The sequence below is a fragment of the Sapajus apella genome, unplaced genomic scaffold (assembly GCF_009761245.1).
Source record: "Sapajus apella isolate SASKATOON/1434 unplaced genomic scaffold, GSC_monkey_1.0 scaffold50, whole genome shotgun sequence".
In the NCBI taxonomy this organism is placed as follows: Eukaryota; Metazoa; Chordata; class Mammalia; order Primates; family Cebidae; genus Sapajus; species Sapajus apella.
Genome location: NW_022436990.1, coordinates 10,888,459 through 10,915,335, shown reverse-complemented (window position 1 = coordinate 10,915,335; position 26,877 = coordinate 10,888,459). Strand labels below are relative to the sequence as shown.

The window sequence follows — 26,877 nt, the reverse complement described above, 5'->3', positions numbered from 1 at the left end:
AGAAAGAAGGAAAAGAAGACAGAATTAAAAAGTAAAAAGAAAGGAAGAAGGAAGAAACACCTAAAGTAGGAGTAAGAGGGAAAAAAAGAAGAAAAGAGAAGGATAAAAGAGAAAATAGAGATATACATGGTAGGCCCACAGTTTCTTCAAGACAATTTACCTTATTCTGCTTAACACAGTGTTTCTTTGTCTTTCTCAATTTTCAACCCCACTGTAATTCAAATTTTTATTGTACAAGAAATACTATGTTCATTGTAGAAAACTGAAAACACAGAGAAAAAAATAAACATTAGCTATAATCTCACCATCTAGTTAAAATCTCTATTAACATATTGGTCAATAATACTGTCATCTTGTTTTCAGACATTTTATAAGAATCATACAGCTTGTATTGTTTTGTACTTTTTTTCACATAAAATATTAAAACTATTTTTCTACCTCAATAAATACATGCTTCTAAAATATTTTAAATAATTGCTTCCTTTTAAATTTAATTTTATAAGAATTTATAGCATATCTATGGCTCTTTGTAAGCTTTTGCTACATCACTTTTACATTATTACCATGTTTGTAAAGTCTCACAATAACTAAATATTTTTGTGGCACAGCATAAAAAACATTATTTAATGTCTATTCCTATAAGTATTAGAACCAGAAACAAATGATGTATGTGATATAGGCCTGTCCTGGGTTGTGCTGAAGAGAAGTAAGAAGCCTACTTGGAGAAAGCAGGTGAGTATTCTTATTTATCACTGTATAACAGATCTATATAAAAGAAGGTATGTGTCCATCTAAAGAATCACATTGTAATTTGAGACGTACAGAAGTACAGATGCACCTCTACTTACTATGGGGTTACTTCCAAATAAACACATCATACATTGAAAATACTGTAAAGTCAAAAATGCATTTAATTCACCTAACCTATCAAACATCATAGCTTAGCCTAGCCTAACTTAAATGTGCTCAGAACACTTACATTAGCCTACGGTCAGGCAAAATCATCTAACACAAAATCTATTTTAAAATAAAATGTTGAACATTTCATGTAATGTATTGAATAGTGTCCTGAAAGTGAAAAACAAAAATGGTTGTATGTGTGCTTAAAGTACAGTTTGTACCAAATGCTGTTACTATTCCTTTTATACCATCATAAAGACAAAACATCTTAAGTTGGACCGTAGTGTGTCAGGGACCATCTGTATTTAAAAGTATGTATGTATTTATTGAACTAGAAAAATAGCTATATTTTTGCCTTTTTAAAGAAAATGCAGAGTGTGAATTGGCAAACAAGTATTTACTATCTAGTGCAGTTTGAAATAATAGGGAAAACTGACAGAGACTTAATTGCAAAGTGATTAGCCTTCTTATTGTTGGTTTTAGGGATTATACTGTACCAGTTCTTTAGAATGTTTCCAGATGTTTCAGACACATAGTTATTTGTTATTAGTAACTCACATTTACCTACTAGAGAGATGTTATGTGGAGATGTGTCGATTGTACTTGAGGGAGGACATCTACCTCAACTTTCACAGGTGAATTCAGCGATTTCTTTAAGTGATTTCTATTTTCCAAAGTGATTATCTCAGCTGGTACTTCAAAATATAATCTAAAGCCTTCTGTTAGCAACAAATCCACAGAAATCCATAAAACCTTTCATGTTATTATTATCAAACATTTTATTGAACTTTCTACTAATGATCTTCCAATTATTATATAGAGCCAAACATTCATTTTGTTATTCCTACCTCGAGAGACTCACAACCTAAATTTGGTCTAAAGAGAGTGGGAAATTCACAAAAATTATGTTCTTGAGGTTAAGTAGTCAAACAATACAAGTTCTTGTTTCCCATTGTAATGATTTACAAATGATAATGGTAACAATCTCAAAGAGAAAATTCAAATCCTTCAGATACCAACCCTTGCAATTATTTTTTAGCTGTATGAGGTTAACTTTATTGGGGTTGATTAAATTCAAGCTGTGATCTTTCATAAAAACTCAATAGAGGGTCCAGATGGCCCAACAATACCTCCATTTGTGAGAGGAAATAACTTGAAGATTTTTGTCTAATTAAAGTATTTGTGCTGGTGGGATCTGAATGAATTGTTTTTCCTTTAAAATGAGTCTGCATTACAAATAATCTTTACAAAATACTAATTATTTAAAAATAGTGTGCTGCTTTCACTGTTTCAGTTATGTCCTAGGACTAGAGCTCCATGAGCCTGACATTTTGAAGCTAGACTCTGATACCACTTTGGGATTTCGGTCTGAAAATACAGTTTTAGAAAATCAACAGAACTAGGCTCTGTGGAACAAAATGCCAAGAAGTTCCATGCACTACTTTCCTCCTGTTCCAGTCCCATGCTCACAATTACCTTAACTCTTGTCAAAATATTTTCTACAGTAACAGCCAAGACATAATTAGCACCTTTTCTTCATGTTGAAAATATCATTGGTAGCCATAAAACAAATTTGGGGAAAGCTCTTAAACACCTTAACCCAGCAAGTGGCTACACCATTATTTGCCTACCTGAATGATTAACATTCCATCTTATCCTGCCTTCTTCCAAGTAGCCCAGTTGTATGAGATAGAAAAAGAGAAGTCTAGGCAGGCGATGGGGATAAGGTAAAGAGTGGAAACACAGTTGGAAATTAAACAATTATCTTACGAGTGTTTTGGTTATTTAGTTATTTACATCATTATTCTCCATCCTCTTTGTGTATTTTGTCTGTAATCAAGGTGATATTCTGAGATAATTTGTTCTCCAAAAGCCTGTCTTGTATTAGATAGCCAAAAGTATTGGAAATTCTGTCATGAGTGGAAAGACCCTTTATTTGGTTTTTCATGTGTTCTTGATTGAGACTGCAGAAGCCAAAGTTGTTATGATTGAAGATTTCCAGCAGGGGGTGTATCCGCCTCTATAGGGTAAGTTCTTTTGAAGCTACATCATATGAAACATTTGAATATTGCAGTATTACCGCTAATGGTAGAAGCTGGAATTATGATAACATTTTTTATGACTGTCATGTCTTTTGATTGCAAAAGACCATGCATATTAATACTTTATTAGGATGTGATGAAGAACTAGAGATTTATGAAGAAAATTTAAATTAAAAACCCAAAATGCCTGACAATTCTTATTCTAATTTTTTCAAAGTAAACGAAGAACAAAGCTTCCAGTGATTTTAATTACCCAAAACAGCAGTACACATGCTTAACTTTTTTATTCTAGATACGAAAAGTAGTTTATTTGAGAGGGCTTGGTAATATTCCATTTCTCTCCCATATTTGTGTGTGTGTGTCTGTTTGTGTAAATAATAAGTTCCCTATTTTCTTAAAAATTCTCCTTTTGAGTAGGGAAGGTGAGTGTTTTAAAGCTTCTTCTCTGAAGTCATGGCTCCTGATCAATTTTTATAGATGTCATCTTAAATCTTTTCTCCATCTGCTCTTTAAAGCCTTTTATAGATATATACACATTATTAGCCACAGAATTGTGGCCTCAAATTCCCATGTCAGATTCTTATTGATACAGAAAACTTTGTTTTTTGAGAAGAGTAAATTACATACAATAACTTATTTGTACTGGTAAGCACCTTTAGACTATTAGTATTAATAAGAAACGAAGTCCTAAATTTCCAAGCTCCCTAAATCGAGATAAAGAACTAAAAATAATGTCGACTATAATGGAAATCATGACTTTTTTTTTTTTAACCATCTTCTGGTGTCTTCATTATAAGAAAATGAGATTTCAAGTCTTCCTTGCCTCCAGTATCATGTCCTATAACTGAATATTACACCTTTTTAATGTTTTCTTTAAAAGCCCTGATATATTTGGCTTTAGTTTACGTTGCTACATGTTCATGGTTATTAAAATTTCTGATTATTTGGGACATAATTTTTAAGGTATCTTTAAGGTATACACTCTATAGTACTTAACATTTTATGCAGGTTATGACTTTGAACTGGCTCATGTATTCTTAAGTGCTTTTAGTACAAAGATAAAAACATGCGTTGGAATGCATTAACTTTCCAACCTATATAAGTGGTGTAGATACCTATGACATTAGTACCATATTTTGATGGTCGGACCACCCATCAAATTCCCTTCTCTACTTTTTTACTTCTTTTCTCCCTTCTGTTTACTTTCATTGTTAAGTTTCCTTTCGCATCCTTCTTTCCTACCTTCTACAGACCTTACTTAACCTACTCTTAACCTACTTGGTAGGCAGCATTCAGATGCAAGCAAGTGACTTGAGTAAGGGATTATAGTCATGGCTTTTAGAAATTAGGGAGCAAGAGACATAGAAAAATTAGAAATGTCTTTTTTGCCTTTATCAAGTTTACCTTTGAGAAATATGAAGAGGGGCAGGAGGATGGAAAAATGAACAGAACTTCTGCTGGAATATTGTGACAGATTTACTGACAAATATTTTCTAACAGATTTTTACCAACAGGCAGTTTTTGTTTTCTTCACTGACAGACCGTAAATGTACTTCTGGTTGGCAGCAGCTGCATCATTATAACACCAAAAAGCAACCTTGGCTAACTTCAGTACCTTATGTGACATAAATAACTTGAATTTAAAATACTTTTTATATGTTAACTTTACTGACAATAAGCTATTCTCAATGCAGGAAATAAATCTTTCCCCAAAGAGGAATTCCCCCCTCAATTACTTTCTTTTAGACCTAACAAATTGGAATAGATGTGGTTTTGCTCATTCTTTTATCTGCTGGCAACTATCTTTAGTCTCCTGTGTAATGCAGATTCCGATGACCTCGGGAAAGTCACAGGATCTCAGTTTCTTCAATGGTAAAAGCAAAGGCAGCGGTTTCCACCGTCCTTTCTCACTGCACCATTCAGCGTCAGTGCCATCATAAGAAACACACCAAAAGCCCAGTGTGCCGGACCCCCAAATTTATGAAATTTCTAGAAGTCTCAAAACAGTAAATATGTTTAAGACAGTATAATAAAAACTAGGTGGCCGACAGTTCCTAAAGTTGGGCTCTTTTGGGCCACCCTGAAACCCGCCCCAAGTCTTGGCTTCTGGCTCCACGTCTTGGCTTCTCAGTCCACTTCCATAGAACCTACTGAATCAGGGGCCTGCATCCCCGTGCCGTGCCGACAGAGAAATGGACTCCTCGCTCCCGTGGAGTTTCGTCTTCTGGGTGAGTGTGACACCAGGTCCTGGGGGGGTGATGTCTGTAGTTGGTGAGCGGTCCTCAGCCAGAAAACTGGCTGCACACAGGCGCAGACACGCGAACATGTCCTGCGAACGAGCTTGGGCGCATGTTTTCTTCCTTTGCATTCTCTAATGCTCAGAGACCACAAGGGGATTTATCGAGAAGCATTCGGTGCCCCTGCCCAGTTTGGAACGGCGAGAACAATATTGGGTTCCTTTGCAGTACAGTGGCTTGCTCTGAATTACCACCAGAAACTGGAACAGAAGGAAAGGGAGAAAGCAGGCGAGGTTCAGGGACGACGGCGCTCCGGGAAGCACGGCAGCAGCTTTCAAAGCTGGGAGGATGGCACTGAGGAGGAGCGGAATACGGAGAAAGGGAAGCTGAGGAAAAATACGCCAATGGGTAAAAGGGAAAAGGTGAGAAGGAATGGAGTAGGAGAGGGAACCAATGGGTGGGAGAGGCGGAGGAAGAAGGGGGAGGGGCAGAAGCCAATCGGGGAGCGGAGGGGAGGGGTGGAGGGAGCGGGGACGCGAGCGAGGACGCGGCCTCGCGCGCTCGCTCCCCTCCCTCCGGCGGGATCGCTTGCGCCTTCCCAGGCTCCCAGGAGACGAGGGCAGGGGCGGGGCCGTGCCGGGCGCGCGGCGCGGGAGGCGTCGCGAGGTGAGGGGGCGGGGGCGGAGGATTGTGGGGCGGGCAACGCGGGTGCGCGCGCGCGCGTCCCGTCCAGGCTGCGCCGCCGCTCCGCCCCCGGTCGGGTGTGTGGCTGCGCGCGCCGGGAGAGATGCTGAGGTAAAGTTCGGGAGAGAGGGAGAGAAATCCGTCAGCGCGAGGGAGCCCGAGTGGCCGCCATTACTGAGCCCGGCGCGGCGGCGGGCGCTGGGGAAGGGGGGAGGGACGGGGCCGCCGCTGGTGGCGGGGAGGGAGGGAGGGTGGGTGAGCAGGCTGCTGGAGCCGTGGGGCTCAGGGTTTCGGGGCGTGTGTGTCAGGGAGGGCGGGGGGAGGTGGCTGAAGGGACGCGCCGCTCGGTGAGCGCGCCGGGGAAGAGAGGCGAGCCGAGAGTGGAGGAGGAGGAGGTGGCGGCGGCGGGAGCGGTCCCCAGGAATGTCGCTGCCGCCGCTACCGCCGGGGCAGCTGCCGTTGAGGAGGAGACGGAGGAGACCGACGTTGTTAGGTAGGACCTTGCGGCCCCCGCTCCTCCGAGCCTGCCCTCCCCCTCCCGGACGGGGACCCTCCCGCCTCTAGCTGCCCAGCTCGGTCGCCGCCGCCGGTTGTAACCAGTTGAAGGGGCTGGGGCCCCGCGGCCGCCGAGGGGAGCCTGGCGCCGCGCTCGGTTTTCGCAGGCCGGGCGGGCAGCAGCTGCCGCGTTAGGGATACGGTCGGCGTGAAGGGCAGAGAGGCCGGTGGAGGGGGTGCTTTCTCCACAGGTGACGGGGCCGGGGTCGGCAAAGGCCTGGTGCTGGCCTCGGATGGCCGGCCCCGCCAGGCGTCCGCTCTCGCTCGCCGCCCTCACTTGCCCAGGTCTCGAGTGGTCCGTGGAGAAGGGAGGTGGCGGTGTCAGTTGGCCGGGTTGCTGCTGTTAACGAGTTCCACCTGGAAGGGGGGATAAGGGGCGGGTGCAGATTCGCGGAAACACAGTCTTGGTTGCAAACTTAAACGCCTTGTAGGGGGATCGGCCCTTTCACTTTCCCTCGTCTCCCCGACTCCTCCCTGGGTTCTCTTTACCAATTTTCCATCTGTTCTTGAAGCTTGGAGTAAAATATGAGAAGTTGGGCTGCGCAACCAGAGCCCAGAGTCCTATGGGTTAACTGCGACTGGGTTGAGGCTTTGATACTGAGTTTTCGCTAGAATAACGTCCAGATTCTTCCTCTCTTTCCACTAAAGAAAAGTATCGGGGTGGGGGGGGGGAGCCGCGCGGGAGCGCGCGCGCACTTATCCACACAGAAATACTCCCTCTCCCTCCCTCTACAGCGTTATTAGAAATGCAAGTGAGCTGGAGGCTCGGGGTGTAGCTGAGGCTGAAAGGTGCACGGAAGTAAGGGCAAACTGTTATTAGGACGTTTAGTAAAATCCCGAGAAAGTTGTAGAGTAGACGCTTATACTTCTACCATGTGATAGAAATTCGACTTTGGCCATTGCTTAATAAATGGGAATAAATATTTTGAGACAGAACAAAATAGACATATAGATGGGTTTGTGCTCACAATTTTAAGTTTAAATTCTCATCGATCATTTGCTTTTTCCTTTGTGATGGGCGGAAACGGAATTTTTTTTTTAATGTTCAAGTGTGAAACAGTAAAATGCTACTCTGTAGTTAGTAGTATTGTATTTGCTTATGTTGCCTTCTACAGGTGTGTGGGGGCGAGGGTGGGGGGGCAGGGGAGGGCGGGTTTGTCAGTTCCACTTAAACCCAGAGCCAATACTCAGAACAGAATGTTAGGTGGTGGTTATCCGCATGAAGGATCTCTTTCACTTCATGGGAGATTGCTCTACATTTCCATTTAAAATGGTTCTCCTAACAAAAATTTTATCTAGATGCAATGATTAGACATTTGGAATAATATTTGGTTTAAAAATATGTTAATGAAACGTTTTGCTGTCAATTACAGTTTATTTGTACTGTAATACGATAAAACGGTATTCTTATTCAGTGTTTGTAGATAAACATGCTTACCGTGTAGGTACCCTACTAGACAGTTTCCTGAGTAAGATTTTGCTTTCATTTTAAATTCCTTTCCCATTTTTTCCTTTCATCTAACCTTTGTATAATTGACCTCCATTACTTTTATCTATAGTACAAAAAGAATGGTAAGTGCGGGTCACCAAAAACTTGCGAAGGCACTGGAGCAGGTTTATGACTAAACACGCTGGAGTGAAAGGCTGCGCATACCTATGCTTTTAACTTTCGAGAGATAGCACTATTGATCTAATTGACTTAAAACAGAATCAGACCGTTCAGATGATTAAATAACTATTGATTTGGTTGTCTTGTTTAGGGTACATTTTTAAACTCAGATCAGCATGTCTTATTTTGTCATTCTTTGTACATTAATTATTAAGAGCACTGGGGAGTGAGGTGGGTTACACTTTGATGTAAGAATTGTGGCAGAATTCTGTTATCTTTATCAGTTTTGTAGTGTCCCTCATTTAAACAGCTTTATCCATTTTTAAAATGTGTTGCCAAATTACCTTAATCCTGTCACCTGATACTTATCCTAAATGTTTTGAAAATTGTCTCCCCTTCTTATTTGTGTTTGAAAAGCATGTTAGTACAGTCATTTTTTGGGAGACTGTAGTTAAGATTATTTAAGGAATTAATATTGAAGTTAAGATTATTTAAGGAATTAATAATGTATTTGCATTCCTTTTTTGGATTTGAAGTTGTGATACAGCTTATAATAAGTTTTCTAACTCCTTTTAATTGAAAAAGTTATGTCTTGTAAAGACTTTACTAAACTTTTCCAACATGAGCAGGATGTAAGATGAGTGTTGCCCTTTAGTGGTCATTTCTTAAATATGAAATGGCATAATTAGAGATTTTCTTGGTAGCTACAGAATAAGTTTTGTCACAACTGTAGTTTCCATAGATACTATTTTAAGAACTATGTCTTTGGGTATGGTCCACAGTTTTTTCTTTGCCTTCCAGAAGGTACGCAGTAATATAGTTGACTGAAGAAGCATTGTACAGTGTTCTAACGATGTGTTCCTAAAATATATTTGTAATATATATTTCAAGTATACCAAAGGAATTTAATTTCTAAAAGAACTGTGAAGAAACATCAATAAAGTGATTCATCATTCAGTAATTTGAGTAATCAAGCTCTTAAGTGCAGGCTTTTGTCCATCATTTTGTTGAAGTAGGAAAAACTCTTAGAAATTAAGAGAGATACTTCTATGCTAAAAATTTTAAGTATGAATTTTAATTGGTTTTCAAACTCTGCTCCTTGGATTCCTATTTTTTTTTTTTTTTTCCTAGATGCCTTGAGACTTGCCACCCTCCCAAACCAGGACAGCTTCTATTTTTATGTACTACATGTATTGTATTTAAGTATAAGAATTCTAAAAATAATTAATGGGTGCTAGGCTTAATACCTGGGTGACAACAAACCTCCATGATAGGAGTTTACCTTTATAACAAACCTGCGCATGGACCCCTGAACTTAAAGAATTCCTCTTTTAAAAAAAGTTCATCTGCATTAAAATTTTTTTAAGTCTCTGATTTGTTATTCATTAGTTAAGATTACCTTTATTTAGCACTTACTATGTGCCTAGCCCTGGAAACACCAAGATAAATTAGAGATAGATATAATAGCTCAAGCTGTATAAAGCAGTAAATAGTTAAAAGTACTAAGAGGTGCAGAAAAAGAATACCTGTTTTTCTCAGGACCTCTGGGAATCTTTCACAGAAGAAACATTTTAATTTGACTTTTAACTACAAGTAGGAGTTTAGATGTAAGAGAGACCAAAAAAGATAATCTTTTTTTTTTTCACTGTGTTTTGGAAGCTGTCTACAATACTTTAGCTTTGCAGTGAAATGAAACGGATTGTTAATGTTTAGTCATATATGTATGTTTTACTTCTTAGAATTACTACTTGGGAAAAAGAGCATAACTTCGTAATTTCATGGTTAAAATATGACTATTATGTCACTTACTGAGAGTCTCAAGCTTTTCGTCATAAAGAGTTAATGGTAAAAATGGATATTCATTTTTCTAATGTTAGATTAGATTTAGTCTGTTATCTCTGACCAATATTTTATTGAGCAGATAGGCACTGTGAGTGATACAAAAAGTGTAAATTATTGCCCCCTTAAAAGATCTTACAACTTGTGGAGAGACTGCAAGCATGACACTTTAAGAATCTGAGCTATATACACTGATTTAAAAGTTAGTATAAAGGAATTTAGCTAAAGGAAGCATTACTTGGAAGTAGCATACAATTGGGATAGTGAAGGAAACAAAGACATTTAGGTAAGTTAATGACAGTGTGGATTAAAAGCATGGGTAAGTAGAGGACAGATTAACAGGCGGGGAGAAAATATAAAAATGTAAGAGCATCAGTTTTGTACCTTATGAGCCAGAGTGAAAGATTTGGGGAAGGTATTAATGCAAGAGTGATAGAAGGGATGATGTGAAAATAAACGTAATATTGGCATAACTTTGTCTAGCTACTGTATTTGGCATGTCAAACAGCCTTGGAAAAACTCTTACCTTCGCTTCTGATACGGGATGATTTGTTCATTTTCTTCTTGTTGATCATGTTCTTTTACTCATTCAGAATTGTATGATTCTTTTTATACTTACCTTTTCAGAGCCACAGTGATATGTCTTTTTTTTTAGATAACTAGTAAAAAAAATTAACATTACTATAATCTAGAGCGGCGATCCCCAACCTATTCGGTAACAGGGGCTGGTTTTGTGGAAGGCAGTTTTTTCATGGAAGTGGGGGCGTGGTTTTGGGATGAAACTGTTCCACTTCAGATCATCAGGCATTAATTAGTTAGGTTCTCAAAGGGAGCAAACAACCTACAGTTCTGGCTCCTCTGAGAATCTATTGCTGCTGTGGAGGCAAAGCTCAGGCCCTAATGCTCCCTTTCCAGCCCACCTCTCACCTCCTGCTGTATGGTCTGGTTCCTAACATGCCACAGATGGGTACTAGTCTGGGGTTGGGGACCCCTGATCCAGAGAATTTAAGATCTGGATTTCTACCTTTCTGTATTAACCAAGTATCTAATTCTTTTCTTTAGAAAATAAAAGTATTTACCAAATGGTCTCATAGGTAATTTTCTGAAGTTTGTGATGCTGAAATTTATGTTACTAATCCTGACCTTGCGTTGTTTCATTACTGAAGTTTCATTTGTCTTTGGAAATAAGACCTGTAACACCTGAAAGTCAGATGAACCACCATCTGTTGCTAAAACTGATTTGTTTTTCATTAAGAAACACTGGCTTAATGTGTTGTCTTTTATTTCTTATGTCTAGTAGCCAGTTTCCAAGCTTTCTTTGTCTTTGATTCCTCTTTTATTTATTTTTATTTCTTTATTTTTTTGAGATGGCATCTTGCTCTGTCGCACAGGCTGGAGCGCAGTGGCATGATCTTGGCTCACTGCAACCTCCGCCTTCTGGGTTCAAGCGATTCTTCTCCCTCAGCCTCCTGAGTAGTTGGGATTACAGGTGCGTGCCATCATGCCCAGCTAATATTTGTATTTTTAGTAGAGCTGGCGTTTCACCATGTTGGCAGGGCTGGTCTCAAACTTGTTACCTCAAGTGATCTGCCTGCCTCAGCCTCCCGAAGTGCTGGGATTACAGCCATAAGCCACTGCGCCCTGCTGGATTGTTCTTTTAAATTCTGTGATAGTTCAGGTGCTTTTAGCCTGCAGTATTTGTCTGTCTCTTGGGCTTTGTGCCCAATCTTGTATTCCTCTTCTAGACTAATCTGTAGTGGCTTCTCTATTGCTTATGATAAAGTCTAACTCTTATTTTCCCTTTAGACTTACGTCATAGCTTATATGTTCAAAACAGTATTTGTTTCCAACGTGGCTGCTATACTCAACCATTCTACCCTAATCCTATACCTGGAGAGACTTCTTTACGATCCAAATCTGGTCTGTTTTTTAAGGTCCACTCAGATCCTCCCTCTTTATTGAAACCACTTATCTGTTTCAGGGGTCTGCAAACTATGGCATCTGGGCCAAATCTTGCCTGCTGTCTATTTTTGTAAAATAACTTTCTACATTTTGAAATGGTTGGAGGTAGGGAATGAAAAGAATAATACTTTGTGATATGTGAAAATTATATGAAATTCAGATTTTCTTAAAGTTTTACTGTAACATAATCATGATCATTTAAGCATAGTCTGTGACTGCTTTTGCAGTATGACAGCAGAGTTGAGTAGTGTGACAGATACTGTGCAGCATGCAAAGCCTAAAATATTTACTGCCTGGCCCTTTACAGAAAAGGCTTTCCAAATTCTGATTTATTTCAACTTGTACTTTCATGTCTTTGAATTGCTCTCGCATTTATCAGTACCATGGTATAGCCCTGTTGCATTTATCAGTACCATGGTATAGCACATTGCCTTTATCTCCTCAGTTATAGTACTATAAAGTTTCTTAAGAATATAGTGTGAAAAGTGCTTTTCAGCCTTTTGTTGAATCTTAATCTGTGCTTTCTTTAAAGCTTATACCTCTTGCTGAGATTCTTTCTTAATCAGGTGCTCTCATTATTTTAAAAATTGTTAAGCCTTACCTAAAGTTGTTTGTGTAATGAAAATGATGGTTCATCTACTATATGGCATTATAATATTGAATATCAAATTATGCCCTTCACAGTTTTCCAAGGTGTAGAGAAAAGGACTCAGGCACTGGAAGGGAGGTGAACTACCAAGCCATACTTTTGGTTAGACTTCCCTATGTGTACTTTTAGACCTTCAAAATCTCTGACAAAGTTAAACTGATAGTAGCTAAGCACAGCAAATAAATAGTTATGGGTTGTTTACCTACGTTGATGAACATGACCTTTGGTCCTTCTATTCTCCATACAGAAATGAAAGAATTTAGAATGACTTGCACACCAAGGCCTCAGGGACATAACGTGTTATCAGAGATGGGTGTAGATTAAATAATAGGGTAGTCAGTTCATGTGTTTGGGAGTAGTTTTGGTCATTGGTTTTTCATGTACTTTCAGCAGTGAAGTTTTTTTTGAAACAAATTGAAATACCAGAAGATAAAAATGGGTAAAAGCAGAATTACATTTGCTGCGTGGATTTGCGGAGTCCCAGAGTACTGCCTACTTGGCAGTACTTCAGTCAAACCTTTAGGTGTACTGTTTATATACCCATCATGTGTGTTAATGATCGCATTATAATCTTCGGGAAAAAACTGGACTTTTTGTTAGTCTGTTTTGCTGTACTAGACGTAATGGGCCCAAAGAAATATGTAATTTTTGTTAATTGTGTTTACAAGTGTGACTTCAGGATTACCTAGTGGTTTAGAAGCTGAATATTCTGAGTCTGGAGATTGATTCATTTATTCATCAAATATTTACTGAGCACTCACTGTGTGTCAGGCACTGTTGCTGGAGGTACGATTCCCAAACAAAATCCCAATGCTTCTAGGTTATTTAGTCACTAAAGTGTTCAATAGGTTCTCTCTTCATGTGCCTGATTGTAGTCTTGTCTCAAGGCTAATTCATAGGAATAATGACTTTTTAGGGCTCATTTCAGTATAAAGATTGTGTGCTTTGTGGTATAAACTTTGGTTCAAAGATGAAGTATTATTTTGAGTTTAGGACTTTGATACCACAACATAGTGAGACTCTCATCTCTACAAAAAAATTCAAAAACTAACTATGTGTGGTGGTGCACATCTGTAGTCCCAGCTGCTTAGAAGGCTGAGGAAGGAGGATCATTTGAGCCCAGGTGTTTGAGGCCGCATTAAGCTGTGATCCCACCACTACACTCCAAACTGGGAAACAGAATGAGACCCTGTTTTTTAAAAAAGAGAAAAGATTATGGAATATGAGTTAGTCTCCTATAGGTATTATATTGTTGAATTACTTAGCTATCTTATGTGTGTCAAAATGACTTTCTGATTTCTTCTTACTTTTCATAGCATTGATAAATTTACCAGAATTAGCAACATTAAGAAAAGGTAGGCTGGGAGGTGGCTCATGCCTGTAATTCCCATATCTTCAGAGGCTGATGGAAAAGGATTGCTTGAGCCTAGGAGTTTGAGACCAGCCTGGGGAACATAAGGTGACCCCTCTCTACAAAATAATTTAAAAAATACTAGTGGGCGTGGTGTTGCATGCCTGTAGTCTTAACTAATCAGGAGACTGAGATGAGAGGATCACCTGAGCCCAGGAGTTCAAGGCTGCAGTGAGCTATGATCTTACCACTTCACTCCAGCCTAGATGAGAGATTAAGAGACCTATCTCAAAAACAAAAAACAGAAAAGTAATGCGTTAGCATTATACTCTATTCATCTCTTATTTATTTTTTGTTTTCTATTGTTGTTGAACAAATTATTCATTGTTTAGTGTGCAGTTGATTTTTTTATTCTTAAACTGATTTAGACAAGTTTGCCTAAGACTGTAGAATATATGATAATCTTTGGGCTTTGTTCTTGTTTCTTTTGAATACTTGTTTACATAAGGGATATTTATTTGATTTAAAGAAGATAGAGCATGTAATTACAAAGTTCCTTCTGTGTAATTAGGTCTTAGAAATGTAATTTCTTATAACAAATTTTGTGATTTTACAAAAGTCTTTTGAACAGCCAAGAATTTTGAATTAACTATATTTGGGGTTGTACTCAATTTCACTTTTGAAAAAATATTTTTTAAGATGTCATAAATAAAAATTAGAGTGTTATGCTGGCTAAATACATTATTATAGATTATGGTTAGCTTTCATTCTGATTATTTCATTTTTGACTAAATATTTGAATTTAAATTAGGGTTCATGCATTAATTAGTAGCTGTTATGTGGGAGGCACTATTGTAGGCTTTGATGTACTGGTGAAATAAAGATTTGTGCCTTGTGGCCCTTTTATTAATAGCGGGATACAGAGACAGATAGAGTTAATAACATAAATAAGATGTATAGTAAGTTAGGAGAGTAAAGAGTTAGCAATGGGGTCTCTGGGGATATTGTGAAAAGTTAAGTGCAAAGGCAAGAACATGTCTTAGCATGTTTTCCCCAGTGTGATTGAAGCAGAATGAGAAGGGGAGAGAATAATATAAGGGTAGGCCAGAGAGGTGAGAGAGGGTTGGAGAAGATGGTGTAGAAGTAGGCCATTGAAAGGACTTGCCTTGTACTTTTAGCAGTATTCTAGAGTTTTAAACAAAAAAATGGGAAGCTTTGATTTATGTTTTAAAAGGAATACTCTGGCTGCTCTGATATGAATAGACTGGGAAAAGGGAGCAGGAGTGAAGCATAGGAGTTAGAAGACTTTGGCACAATCTTGGGACAGAGATATTGATGAGTGAGAGCAGTAAAAGTAGAAAAAAACTGAAAAGTTATGGATATATTTTCAAGATAGGACCATTAGGAATTTCTTGGCATGGTGTAATAATTTAAAAGCCTAAAATATTTTTAAATATATACCTTTTATTAATGAATGCATCAGTTTTATGACAAGGTACAAGTTTTAGTTTGTTCTGATTTACTGATAATGTATATTTTTTAGATTCCTTGTAGAACTTTTTTTTTCTTGATTTGCAAAGGAGGATGCAGTGTTTGAATGGTCTAGTAAAATATCTTAGAAAACTTAGTTGTGAAGATAGTTTCATTTTGACACAATTTTAATTTCTGTAAGGATACTTAACTATGTCATTGAAATATTAGTGTATAAGATAATCTTAAAGGCAGAGTGAGAGACTGCATTGCAGACTTAAAAGCAGCACTATTGCTTAACAAGGTAAAGATTAGGCATGAACAGATTCTTTTTTTTCTAACCTTATAATTTCTAGTAGGTTATTGCTGCTTTTGGTTTCTTCATCAGTAAAAATAAACATGGTGCTAGATATTATAAGAACAAGTTAAGTAAAAGTAAGCTTAGGTCAAAAATAGAAAAGATGTGCATGATTGACATAGATATTAAGCCTATTTGAAAGGAATTTTTAAATTAAACAGCCTACTTATAATTGAACACATTGGCCATTAGTTTATTAGTGAGAACTTAAAAAAAAAAGATTTTTTTTTTGGTTGTTCTTAGCACTGAAAAAAAAATCCCTTGGTTAATAGAGGACAGTTTTGATCTGGATGTTAGGGGCCAATGGATAATTAATGTATATATAAACTATACTGGTGTTTGAAATGAAATTCCCTTAAAACCACAGCCAACTTCATATGAGATCTTTTGTCCCCTGAGGTGGTAATACCATAGTCATCCAAACAAATAGCCAAATCGTTTTGAGGGCAAGGTGACAACAATTTTCCCCCCCCTATTCTGGGCTTTCTCAAGCTTTTTTTTTAATTTGAAACTCTCCTTGCCCCCGCCCCCTGTCCCCCATCCTCCAAACCAAAGCCCCCTGAGTTAAGTAAACCTATAAATCAGATAAGGAAGGCACTCCTCTGGTGAGAGTTGGAAGGACTCTTTCAATACCCTTCCCACCTCTAGGTGGAAGAATTTTTCTGTCACAGCTTGAAAATCACTATATGGTGACTCATGACATAAGCTCTGGAGTTGATTTCAAAATACCAGCAGGTAGTCTGCCTAACAGCCTTGTTAGAAGGATAAAAATGTTCCTCCCTGTATCTAATGGGCATTTTACTGTTAATTGTTGTGGAAACCATAGAAGTCATGTGAAACTACCTTATTTTTAATTTGAACTTTAACATTTAAGTTTCAAACTGCCACTGTCAAATAGGATGTGTTGAAGCCTTAGTATTTTAACCTCATTCCAGTTTTATTTCGCTCAAATAAAAATCCTTACAGTTTTCAGTGACCTAATGGCACTGAAAAGGTGATGACTTAATGCCTCCACTCTTCATTTAAGACCATTTTCTTTCTGAAACTTTAAAAATATATTTTATGGTAGAGTGTTTTCATTTCTACTCTACCTTTTTATCTTATATAGAGCACATCTCAGTATTTTGGGGTTTATGCTATTGAAGAGCAGAAGTGAGTCTTAATGAATAATAGTATTCAGAACTACATTATGTGTGTAAGCATATATAAGAAATTAATAAAGATGTGGTTGTTAGGGTAAGGATTAGGTTTGTAATTGAAAATTTTGTACGGTTCTCAAGTCCTCGCTATATCGTATTGTTACTCTTCTGTTAACCAGTCTGTATTTCTTAACTGGAAAACAAGGGACAGTTTTACTTTTACACATCTTTGAATTACTCTTAGTTTTCAGAATAGATGTTTGTTTAATAAAGAGTTATATTTCATTATGTAACTGAAGTGTTTTCACTGTACTGTAAAAATTTCCCACGGTAATCACCAGATAAATGTTCTTTCAATGTACCTTTTAAAATATATCATCTGCAGATTTTGCTTTAATAAAAAAGACTAGATCTTGTATTCTCTTGTGTTTTCAATGTTTTCCTTAATTGTTAGCTATGGAATCATTGTGCTATTTTCATGTACTAAGTTTCCTTCCACTCTGTATATAACTTTGTTGTCCAGTTAATATGCTGTGTTTTCTTCTCTGTAAATATCTATAAATAAAGTGTTCACTTGATCTTTTACACATTTTAGGCAAAGAATGTTAAATTTGATGCTGTGTACAAATTTTCAATTTGGCCAGATTAAGATTTGTAAAAATTTTACTTAATAAAAAAGTTAATAGGATTGGATATGACTGCCCTACTTTCCTTTACTGCACATATACACTGCTGCCACATAAATGTTTGTTAAGTCACAAGTCTCATCACATTATTTTTCATAAATCTTCAACAGCTTTCCATGGTTCCAAGAATCAAATAAAGAACTGGAGCTAATATTTGTTAAGCCCTTCACTAGGCACTTCACGTTTTAAAAAATGATTTATAGATAAAGCCCTGTTTTATAGATGAGGGAACTATGTCTTAAGAGGTTTAGGGCTTAGCTAGTAAATGATAGGAATCGGATTTTGAAATTAGTTCTATTTACACATGGTTTCTACATCCTTGTATTGCTGCTTCAATATAGTAATATTTATTGCAAAAGTGAACCTAATATATGTTTTGTTTAACTGTCAGATGGCTATTAAAGTTAATATTTATTTGAGGTTGACGGAATAAACTAAAACATGAGAATAAATCTGAAATTTTATTTTAAAAAATTACGTATTATAATTTTACTGGAAATATTAGTCAAGATTTTAAATTAAGAACAGCCTGTCTTCACCATTAGTATAGCATATTTGATGTAGCTGAAACAGATATTTGCTTGAAACAGGTCAGTGGACCAGCAGCTATCTGTGGGAGAGGGGAGGAAGTGGTCTTTTCTTACTTATCTTAGATTTTTTTGTTCCTTAATCTGGATTGAAGATACTTTTCATATGTACTAACATACATTTCTAGAGATTTGTTTCCCATATTATGATTTGGAGGTGGTAGAAATGATGTAATGCTTTTAATTTGGCCTCAAAAGAATGTGAAGAATCTCTAAAAACTTTTTTAAATGACTTACTTATTGCTTACATGAAAATAATCAAAATTAAATTTTATGCAATTCTTAAAAGTTATTTTGTGTTGATGGTGTATCAAATAATTCTAAAATATTGCCTCAGCTAAATCATTTTAAAATTATTTAGCTTGGTGCTACTCAAAATGTGGTTCTTGTGCCCTTTGTAACTATTTTGAGAGGAAATATATCCAGAAATTAAGAGCATTCAGGAACAGTTTGCCAATTTTATGTTTCTTGAATCTAATAAAAAATTAAGTCTTGGATGTAAAAATAAATTTCATTATATTTTGCAGTTGGTCTTATAGGTTTGAAATAAAATTTTGTCCTTAGAGAGTTTAAGAGGCAGTGATCTATGTAAATGCTGTCATTAGTCATATTAACTATTCACTTATTTCTGTTTTCTCTGTTTAAGTATTTAAATGTTTTTGTTTTGAGGGGTAACATTTGATAGATTTTAAAAACAAGACTGGTGAAAGTTATTGAAAATATTTTTTATATTGTAAAATCTTGTCAAATTCTAACGAAATTCTGTTTTAAGGAATACATTTTGAGGAACCCTCAAATAGAAATAGCAGGTAATAGAAAAAGCAGGTTGTTTTGTATTTTTAAGTTGTGAAAGAGTTGCAAGGCAACTAGTACATTTTAGTTACCACCAGCATAGCCTCCAGTGACAGAAGACAGGAAAATTAAGGAAGTAGAAAGGACTAGCTGTTTGTTCAAACTCGTAGGAAGGGGTAATTAGAAGCAAAATGCGCATTTGGTTTAATAGAGGTTTATTTTAAGGTTTGTGAGTTATTACATTAGATTTTGTGTTTTTTAGGTTTGTCTTACATTTTGAGGTCATCTTGTATTTGTAACAGTAAATCATAAACTGTTCATATAGTTATATCTTAAAATATACGTATCATTAACTTTCATGGTGCTTTGTTGTAAACATCTTTATTTGTAATTCAGTGTATGTAATTTGCGATTAAGATTTGTTCTTTTTTCCCCTCTTTCTAGGAAGATGATCCCTATGATCTTGAAGATGTTTCTGCACAGAAATGAGGGAAATACAAAGAACCAAATACAGTTCTAAAATTTGGGATCTGTATTTTGAGATGATTTTGTTTTCAGAATGAGAAGCATATCTAGTTACCTTTATGAATGTAGAGACATGAGAAGAGAGTTATGATGGCAAAAAACAAAGAGCCTCGTCCCCCATCCTATACTATCAGTGTAGTTGGACTCTCTGGGACTGAAAAAGACAAAGGTAACTGTGGTGTTGGAAAGTCTTGTTTGTGCAATAGATTTGTACGCTCAAAAGCAGATGAGTATTATCCAGAGCATACTTCTGTGCTTAGCACCATTGACTTTGGAGGACGAGTAGTAAACAATGATCACTTTTTGTACTGGGGTGACATAACACAAAATGGTGAAGATGGAGTAGAATGCAAAATTCATGTCATTGAACAAACAGAGTTCATTGATGACCAGACTTTCTTGCCTCATCGGAGTACGAATTTGCAACCATATATAAAACGTGCAGCTGCATCTAAATTGCAGTCAGCAGAAAAACTAATGTACATTTGCACTGATCAACTAGGTTTAGAACAAGACTTTGAACAGAAGCAGATGCCTGAAGGGAAGCTCAATGTAGATGGATTTTTATTATGCATTGATGTAAGTCAAGGATGCAATAGGAAGTTTGATGATCAACTTAAATTTGTGAATAACCTTTTTGTCCAGTTATCAAAATCAAAAAAACCTGTAATAATAGCGGCAACTAAATGTGATGAATGTGTGGATCATTATCTTAGAGAAGTTCAGGCATTTGCTTCAAACAAAAAGAATCTTCTTGTAGTAGAAACATCAGCACGATTTAATGTCAACATTGAAACATGTTTCACTGCATTGGTACAAATGTTGGATAAAACTCGTAGCAAGCCTAAAATTATTCCCTATTTGGATGCTTATAAAACACAGAGACAACTTGTTGTCACAGCAACAGATAAGTTTGAAAAACTTGTACAGACTGTGAGAGATTATCATGCAACTTGGAAAACTGTTAGTAATAAATTAAAAAATCATCCTGATTATGAAGAATACATCAACTTAGAGGGAACAAGAAAAGCCAGAAATACATTCTCTAAACATATAGAACAACTTAAACAGGAACATATAAGAAAAAGGAGAGAAGAGTATATAAATACTTTACCAAGAGCTTTTAACACTCTTTTGCCAAATCTAGAAGAGATTGAACATTTGAATTGGTCAGAAGCTTTGAAGTTAATGGAAAAGAGAGCAGATTTCCAGTTATGTTTTGTGGTGCTAGAAAAAACACCTTGGGATGAAACTGACCATATAGACAAAATTAATGATAGGCGGATTCCATTTGACCTCCTGAGCACTTTAGAAGCTGAAAAAGTCTATCAGAACCATGTACAACATCTAATATCTGAGAAGAGGAGGGTAGAAATGAAGGAAAAATTCAAAAAGACTTTGGAAAAAATTCAGTTCATTTCACCTGGGCAGCCGTGGGAGGAAGTTATGTGCTTTGTTATGGAGGATGAAGCCTTCAAATATATCACTGAAGCTGATAGCAAAGAGGTATATAGTAGGCATCAGCGAGAAATAGTTGAAAAAGCCAAAGAAGAGTTTCAAGAAATGCTTTTTGAGCATTCCGAACTTTTTTATGATTTAGATCTTAATGCAACACCTAGTTCAGATAAAATGAGTGAAATTCATACAGTTCTGAGTGAAGAACCTAGATATAAAGCTTTACAGAAACTTGCACCTGATAGAGAATCTCTTCTACTTAAGCATATAGGATTTGTTTATCATCCCACTAAAGAAACATGTCTTAGTGGCCAAAATTGTACTGACATTAAAGTGGAGCAGTTACTTGCTAGTAGTCTTTTACAGTTGGATCGTGGCCGCTTAAGATTATATCATGATAGTACCAATATAGATAAAGTTAACCTTTTCATTTTAGGGAAGGATGGCCTTGCCCAAGAACTAGCAAATGAGATAAGGACACAATCCACTGATGACGAGTATGCCTTAGATGGAAAAATTTATGAACTTGATCTTCGGCCGGTCGATGCCAAATCGCCTTACTTTTTGAGTCAATTATGGACTGCCGCCTTTAAACCGCATGGGTGCTTCTGTGTATTTAATTCTATTGAGTCATTGAGTTTTATTGGGGAATTTATTGGGAAAATAAGAACTGAAGCTTCTCAGATCAGAAAAGATAAATACATGGCTAATCTTCCATTTACATTAATTCTGGCTAATCAGAGAGATTCCATTAGTAAGAATCTACCAATTCTCAGGCACCAAGGGCAGCAGTTGGCAAACAAGTTACAATGTCCTTTTGTAGATGTACCTACTGGTACATATCCTCGTAAATTTAATGAAACTCAAATAAAGCAAGCTCTAAGAGGAGTATTGGAATCAATTAAACACAGTTTGGATGTGGTGAGCCCAGTTCCTGCCAATAAGGACATATCAGAAGCTGACTTGAGAATTGTCATGTGTGCTATGTGTGGAGATCCATTTAGTGTGGATCTTATTCTTTCACCCTTCCTTGATTCTCATTCTTGCAGTGCTGCTCAAGCTGGGCAGAATAATTCCCTAATGCTTGATAAAATCATTGGTGAAAAAAGGAGACGAATACAGATCACAATATTGTCATACCACTCTTCAATTGGAGTAAGAAAAGATGAACTAGTTCATGGGTATATATTAGTTTACTCTGCAAAACGGAAAGCATCAATGGGAATGCTTCGAGCATTTCTATCAGAAGTTCAAGACACCATTCCTGTACAGCTGGTGGCAGTTACTGACAGCCAAGCAGATTTTTTTGAAAATGAGGCTATCAAAGAGTTAATGACTGAAGGAGAACACATTGCAACTGAGATCACTGCTAAATTTACAGCATTGTATTCTTTATCTCAGTATCATAGGCAAACTGAGGTCTTTACTCTGTTTTTTAGTGATGTTCTAGAGAAAAAAAACATGATAGAAAATTCTTACTTGTCTGATAATACAAGGGATTCAACCCATCAAAGTGAAGATGTTTTTCTACCATCTCCCAGAGATTGTTTTCCCTATAACAACTACCCTGATTCAGATGATGACACAGAAGCACCGCCTCCTTATAGTCCAATTGGGGATGATGTACAGTTGCTTCCAACACCTAGTGACCGTTCCAGATATAAATTAGATTTGGAAGGAAATGAATATCCTATTCATAGTACCCCAAACTGTCATGACCATGAACGCAACCATAAAGTGCCTCCACCTATTAAACCTAAACCAGTTGTACCTAAGACAAATGTGAAAAAACTGGATCCAAACCTTTTAAAAACAATTGAAGCTGGTATTGGTAAAAACCCAAGAAAGCAGACTTCCCGGGTGCCTTTGGCACATCCTGAAGATATAGATCCTTCAGATAACTATGCGGAACCCATTGATACAATTTTCAAACAGAAGGGCTATTCTGATGAGATTTATGTTGTCCCAGATGATAGTCAAAATCGTATTAAAATTCGAAACTCATTTGTAAACAACACTCAAGGAGATGAAGAAAATGGATTTTCTGATAGAACCTCAAAAAGTCATGGGGAACGGAGGCCTTCAAAATACAAATATAAATCTAAAACCTTGTTTAGTAAAGCCAAGTCATACTATAGAAGAACACATTCAGATGCAAGTGATGATGAAGCTTTTACCACTTCTAAAACAAAAAGAAAAGGAAGACATCGTGGAAGTGAAGAAGATCCACTTCTTTCTCCTGTTGAAACTTGGAAAGGTGGCATTGATAATCCTGCAATCACTTCTGACCAGGAGTTAGATGATAAGAAGATAAAGAAGAAAACCCACAAAGTGAAAGAAGATAAAAAGGTAAGGGTAATTTATGGTCAGTGATGTTTATAAAAATGCTTATTGTTTTTTAAAATGTTGACATCGGTGTTAGAATTTAGTGTCATTTGTTCCATACATATAATTTGTAGCCCTTTTTAATTTTCTGAATATTTTGTGGGAATAAGTTATTTTTGTGCTTTGTTGGGGTAGAGTTTGATTTCATATTCTTCAGCATAAAAAGTCTGGGTGAATGTTTTTTCTTTTTGCAGAAACCCAGATATGAAGTGATTTGGTTCTTAATTTTTCCATTTGTAATCATCTTATTTTTCTGTTTTTCTCTTCTGACCTATCAGTTTTGCAGTATTAATTTGATATACCTGTCTCACTCAAGGATAATAATATGATAAAATTATGACAGTTTATAGTCTTGGATATTTATTAACTTTTCCAGGCAGCTTCTTTGTGGATAGTGGTTTACTGACTGAAGGTATACAGAAAGGTTTCTGAAATTTGTATTGCAGAATTCTGACCAGATAGCAAGCATTCTTTCATTTTTTACATTTTCAGTAGGTATTAATCCATCTGATGGTAGTAAGCATTTGAAACCTAAATATAAATGACGTTTAAGTTGTATTTAATAATTTTAACTTTTATTAGATATTTTTCACGGGGTATTTTAGCAACTTTTAATACTGTTTGACACTTAATTGCACACAAACTTTTATTCAAGGATTTTGTGGTCTAAGATAGCATTCAGTAGGCTTTTATGCTTATGTATTGGTAATTTCTTCATAGGTTAAGTCCATAATCTTGTAGATTACCAATATTTATTTTCTACAGCTGACTGCTGTTTATCAGACCCAATTAAAGATATTTTGAGTAAGCTTATACTGGGTAATTTTCCTACATACAGTAACTGCCCATTGTAGTTGGATAGATTCTGCTTTATTTTCTAAGTTTAAGTGTTACCTTTTTTTGTCTTTAGCAAGTTTTCTGGATGAGGCATGTAAACTTTTAAAATAATGCTAATCTAGACTTAACAGCACATACTCAACTCATAACATGCTGCTCCCTGGGATCTCTTCACACTTACCCTGTTATCACTAGTCCCATCTATACATTTTATCACTGACAAAAAACTTTAATATTTTTATCTTAATTGGTTTAAATTTTTAAAACTACTTAATGTAACACAGGCTATCCATTTTTAAATTGCTTTTATTTTTGTGTTATTTTTCCATTTTTGTTCACAAGGCTAATTGCTTTTGTAACTTTTTATTTTGATGTAATTTCAGTGAAAGTTAGAAGAATGGTAAAAGGGGAATCCATATATCCTTTACCTAGATTTGCCAGTTTTCTACATATTGCCCCACTTGATGGAGCTCTGTGTGTGTGTGTGTGTGTGTGTGTGTGTGTGTGTGTGTGTTCACGTCTATTGGTTTTTTTTTTTTTTTTTAAGCCCTCTGAGATTAAGCTGGAGATATTGGACTCTTTCTGCTATTAAATATTTTATTGTGTATTTCCTAAGAACAGAAACATTCTCCTTAATAGCAGTAGTACAGTCATATTTTTTCATATTGCTGCATAGTCTTTCTAATTACAGTATTAGTATAATTTTATATACTTTCAGTCAGGAGGCAGATGTAAAGAGTTACAGAGACCATATGAAAAATCAAGGCTAAAAGGTGATTATTTGAAAAGTCTAAAAAATAGAATAGACAAACCTCTGGTAATAGTGATATGAGAAAAAAGGAGAAGGCATAAATAAACACTGAATAAAAAGAACATAATTACAGACAGATCAGATTAAAAGATGAAAGAGAATACTATCAACAATTCTGTGCCACAAATTTGAAAGTTTAAACAAAGTGAACTAAGTCCTGGAAAAATGTAATTTATCTAAGCAAAAATGCTTTGAATAATCCTGTAAGTATTAAATAAATTGTGACATAGTAAATTTTCTCACCAAGGAAATACTAGCCCCAGACAGTTTTGCAGATTTTTCAAGAAACAGGTCATTCCAATGTTATATAAGTTGTTTCAGAGAATAGAAGACAAGGGAACACATTCTTAAATTTATTCTCTAAGTCATCCATCCTTAATTCTAAAACCAGACAAGAATGGCTTAAAAAAGGAAAATTATAGGCACATTTTACTTATGAGTGTATGTGCCAGAGTCTTAAATGAAATACAGGTCTACAGACCCTTAACCGCAATTTTGAAATCGCCTAACCTCTGAAAACCAAAGATTTCAGAACTTGGCAGCATAACCTGATTTGGCCTATTCTCATTGATGAGAAAACCTGACTTGAATAGATATAAGTCTGTTTACAATTATTGTTTACAGTGAATATCTACACAGTTCACTGTGAATGTGTTTGAATACTGGAGACTGACACTTGGCTTACTAAGGTTGTTACAAAATATACAGTTTTTGCACCATGAATTATTACTTGTGACTAAAAGTGTTTGATTTCCGAAACAGCTTATTCCCAGGGTTTAGATAAGGGATTTGCGGCCTGTAATAGCAGAAAAACATTGAACAGTATGTAAAAGGAAAATCATATCCATGTTGGATTTATATCATATGTGCAAAGGGTAACTCTTTTTTTTTTTTTTTTTTTTTTGAGACGGAGTTTCACTCATGTTACCCAGGCTGGAGTGCAATGGCGTGATCTCGGCTCACCGCAACCTCCACCTCCGGGGTCAGGCAATTCTCCTGCCTCAGCCTCCTGAGTAGCTGGGATTACAGGCATGCACCACTATGCCCAGCTAATTTTTTGTATTATTAATAGAGACGGGGTTTCACCACGTTGACCAGGATGGTCTCGATCTCTTGACCTCGTGATCCACCCGCCTCGGCCTCCCAAAGTGCTGGGATTACAGGCTTGAGCCACCGCGCCCGGCCAAGGGTAACTCTTAATAGAAAAATCTCTACATGTAGTTTACCTCATCAACAAACTAAATGAGGAAAATGCTACAGTGGCAATAGATGCAGAAGAAGCACTTGATAAAATTTAGCAATTCATGGGAAATTTAATAAATTAACAACAAGTAAGAACTTTCTTGAAAATGCATGTGTACACAGACAAGCAAAATTTATAATAAACATCTGTCATCCTAAATGGGGAAATAAATTCTCTTTTTAATAAAAAACAAGACAGATAAAACATCACCACTTCTATTCAGTGATATATGGAGATCCTACTCAAAAGATAAGAAAAAGAAAAGCATGAGTGTTGGAAAGGAAGAAGCAAAATTGTCATTATCAGCTCATAATGATGATTATCAATGTAAAAGCCAAAAAGGATTAGTATTAATAAAGTAGTATTTATCTACTGATAAACTATTAGAATTAAGAAACTAACTTGATACAAGATCAGTAATCAAAAATAGGTTGCATTTCTATGCATTAGCAACAGATAACTAGCAAAAGTAATTATAGAAGACATCATTTACAAAAACATGGCAGTTTACCAAGTTCCCAGGAATAATTAATACATGTGTAACCTCTCTGAAAAGTACAAAATGTTATTGAAAGACATTTAAAAGACCTAAATAAATGACAGAGCTATTTCCTTCCTGTCCATGAATATGGGATATCATAGAGAAGTCACTGTTCTTCAGACTGGGCTCCAAATTCAGTGTTGTTTCACTGGAAGTTTCAAAAGTTTTTACCAAATACTGCATGCTGATTTGATAAATGAAAGAGTAAAGGACTTATTAA

The 26,877-nt window shown here is 36.5% G+C and overlaps 1 protein-coding gene across 4 annotated transcripts in view; it reads left to right on the top strand.

The window, feature by feature from the left end:
- The first annotated feature begins 5,270 nt into the window (after positions 1 to 5,270).
- The window catches only part of ARHGAP5 (Rho GTPase activating protein 5), a 79,245-nt gene continuing 57,638 nt past the window's right edge, over positions 5,271 to 26,877 (top strand). Inside the window, exons 1-2 of one of the 4 annotated variants that reach the window (XM_032242589.1) lie at positions 5,271 to 5,601; positions 19,305 to 23,189. In XM_032242589.1, coding sequence (XP_032098480.1) covers positions 19,473 to 23,189 — 3,717 coding nt within the window. In that variant the 5' untranslated portion in view covers positions 5,271 to 5,601; positions 19,305 to 19,472. Of the gene's footprint in view, positions 5,602 to 5,860; positions 6,357 to 13,659; positions 13,937 to 19,304; positions 23,190 to 26,877 lie in introns of those variants that run through there. The other 3 variants (XM_032242586.1, XM_032242585.1, XM_032242587.1) reach the window with 3 other exon arrangements.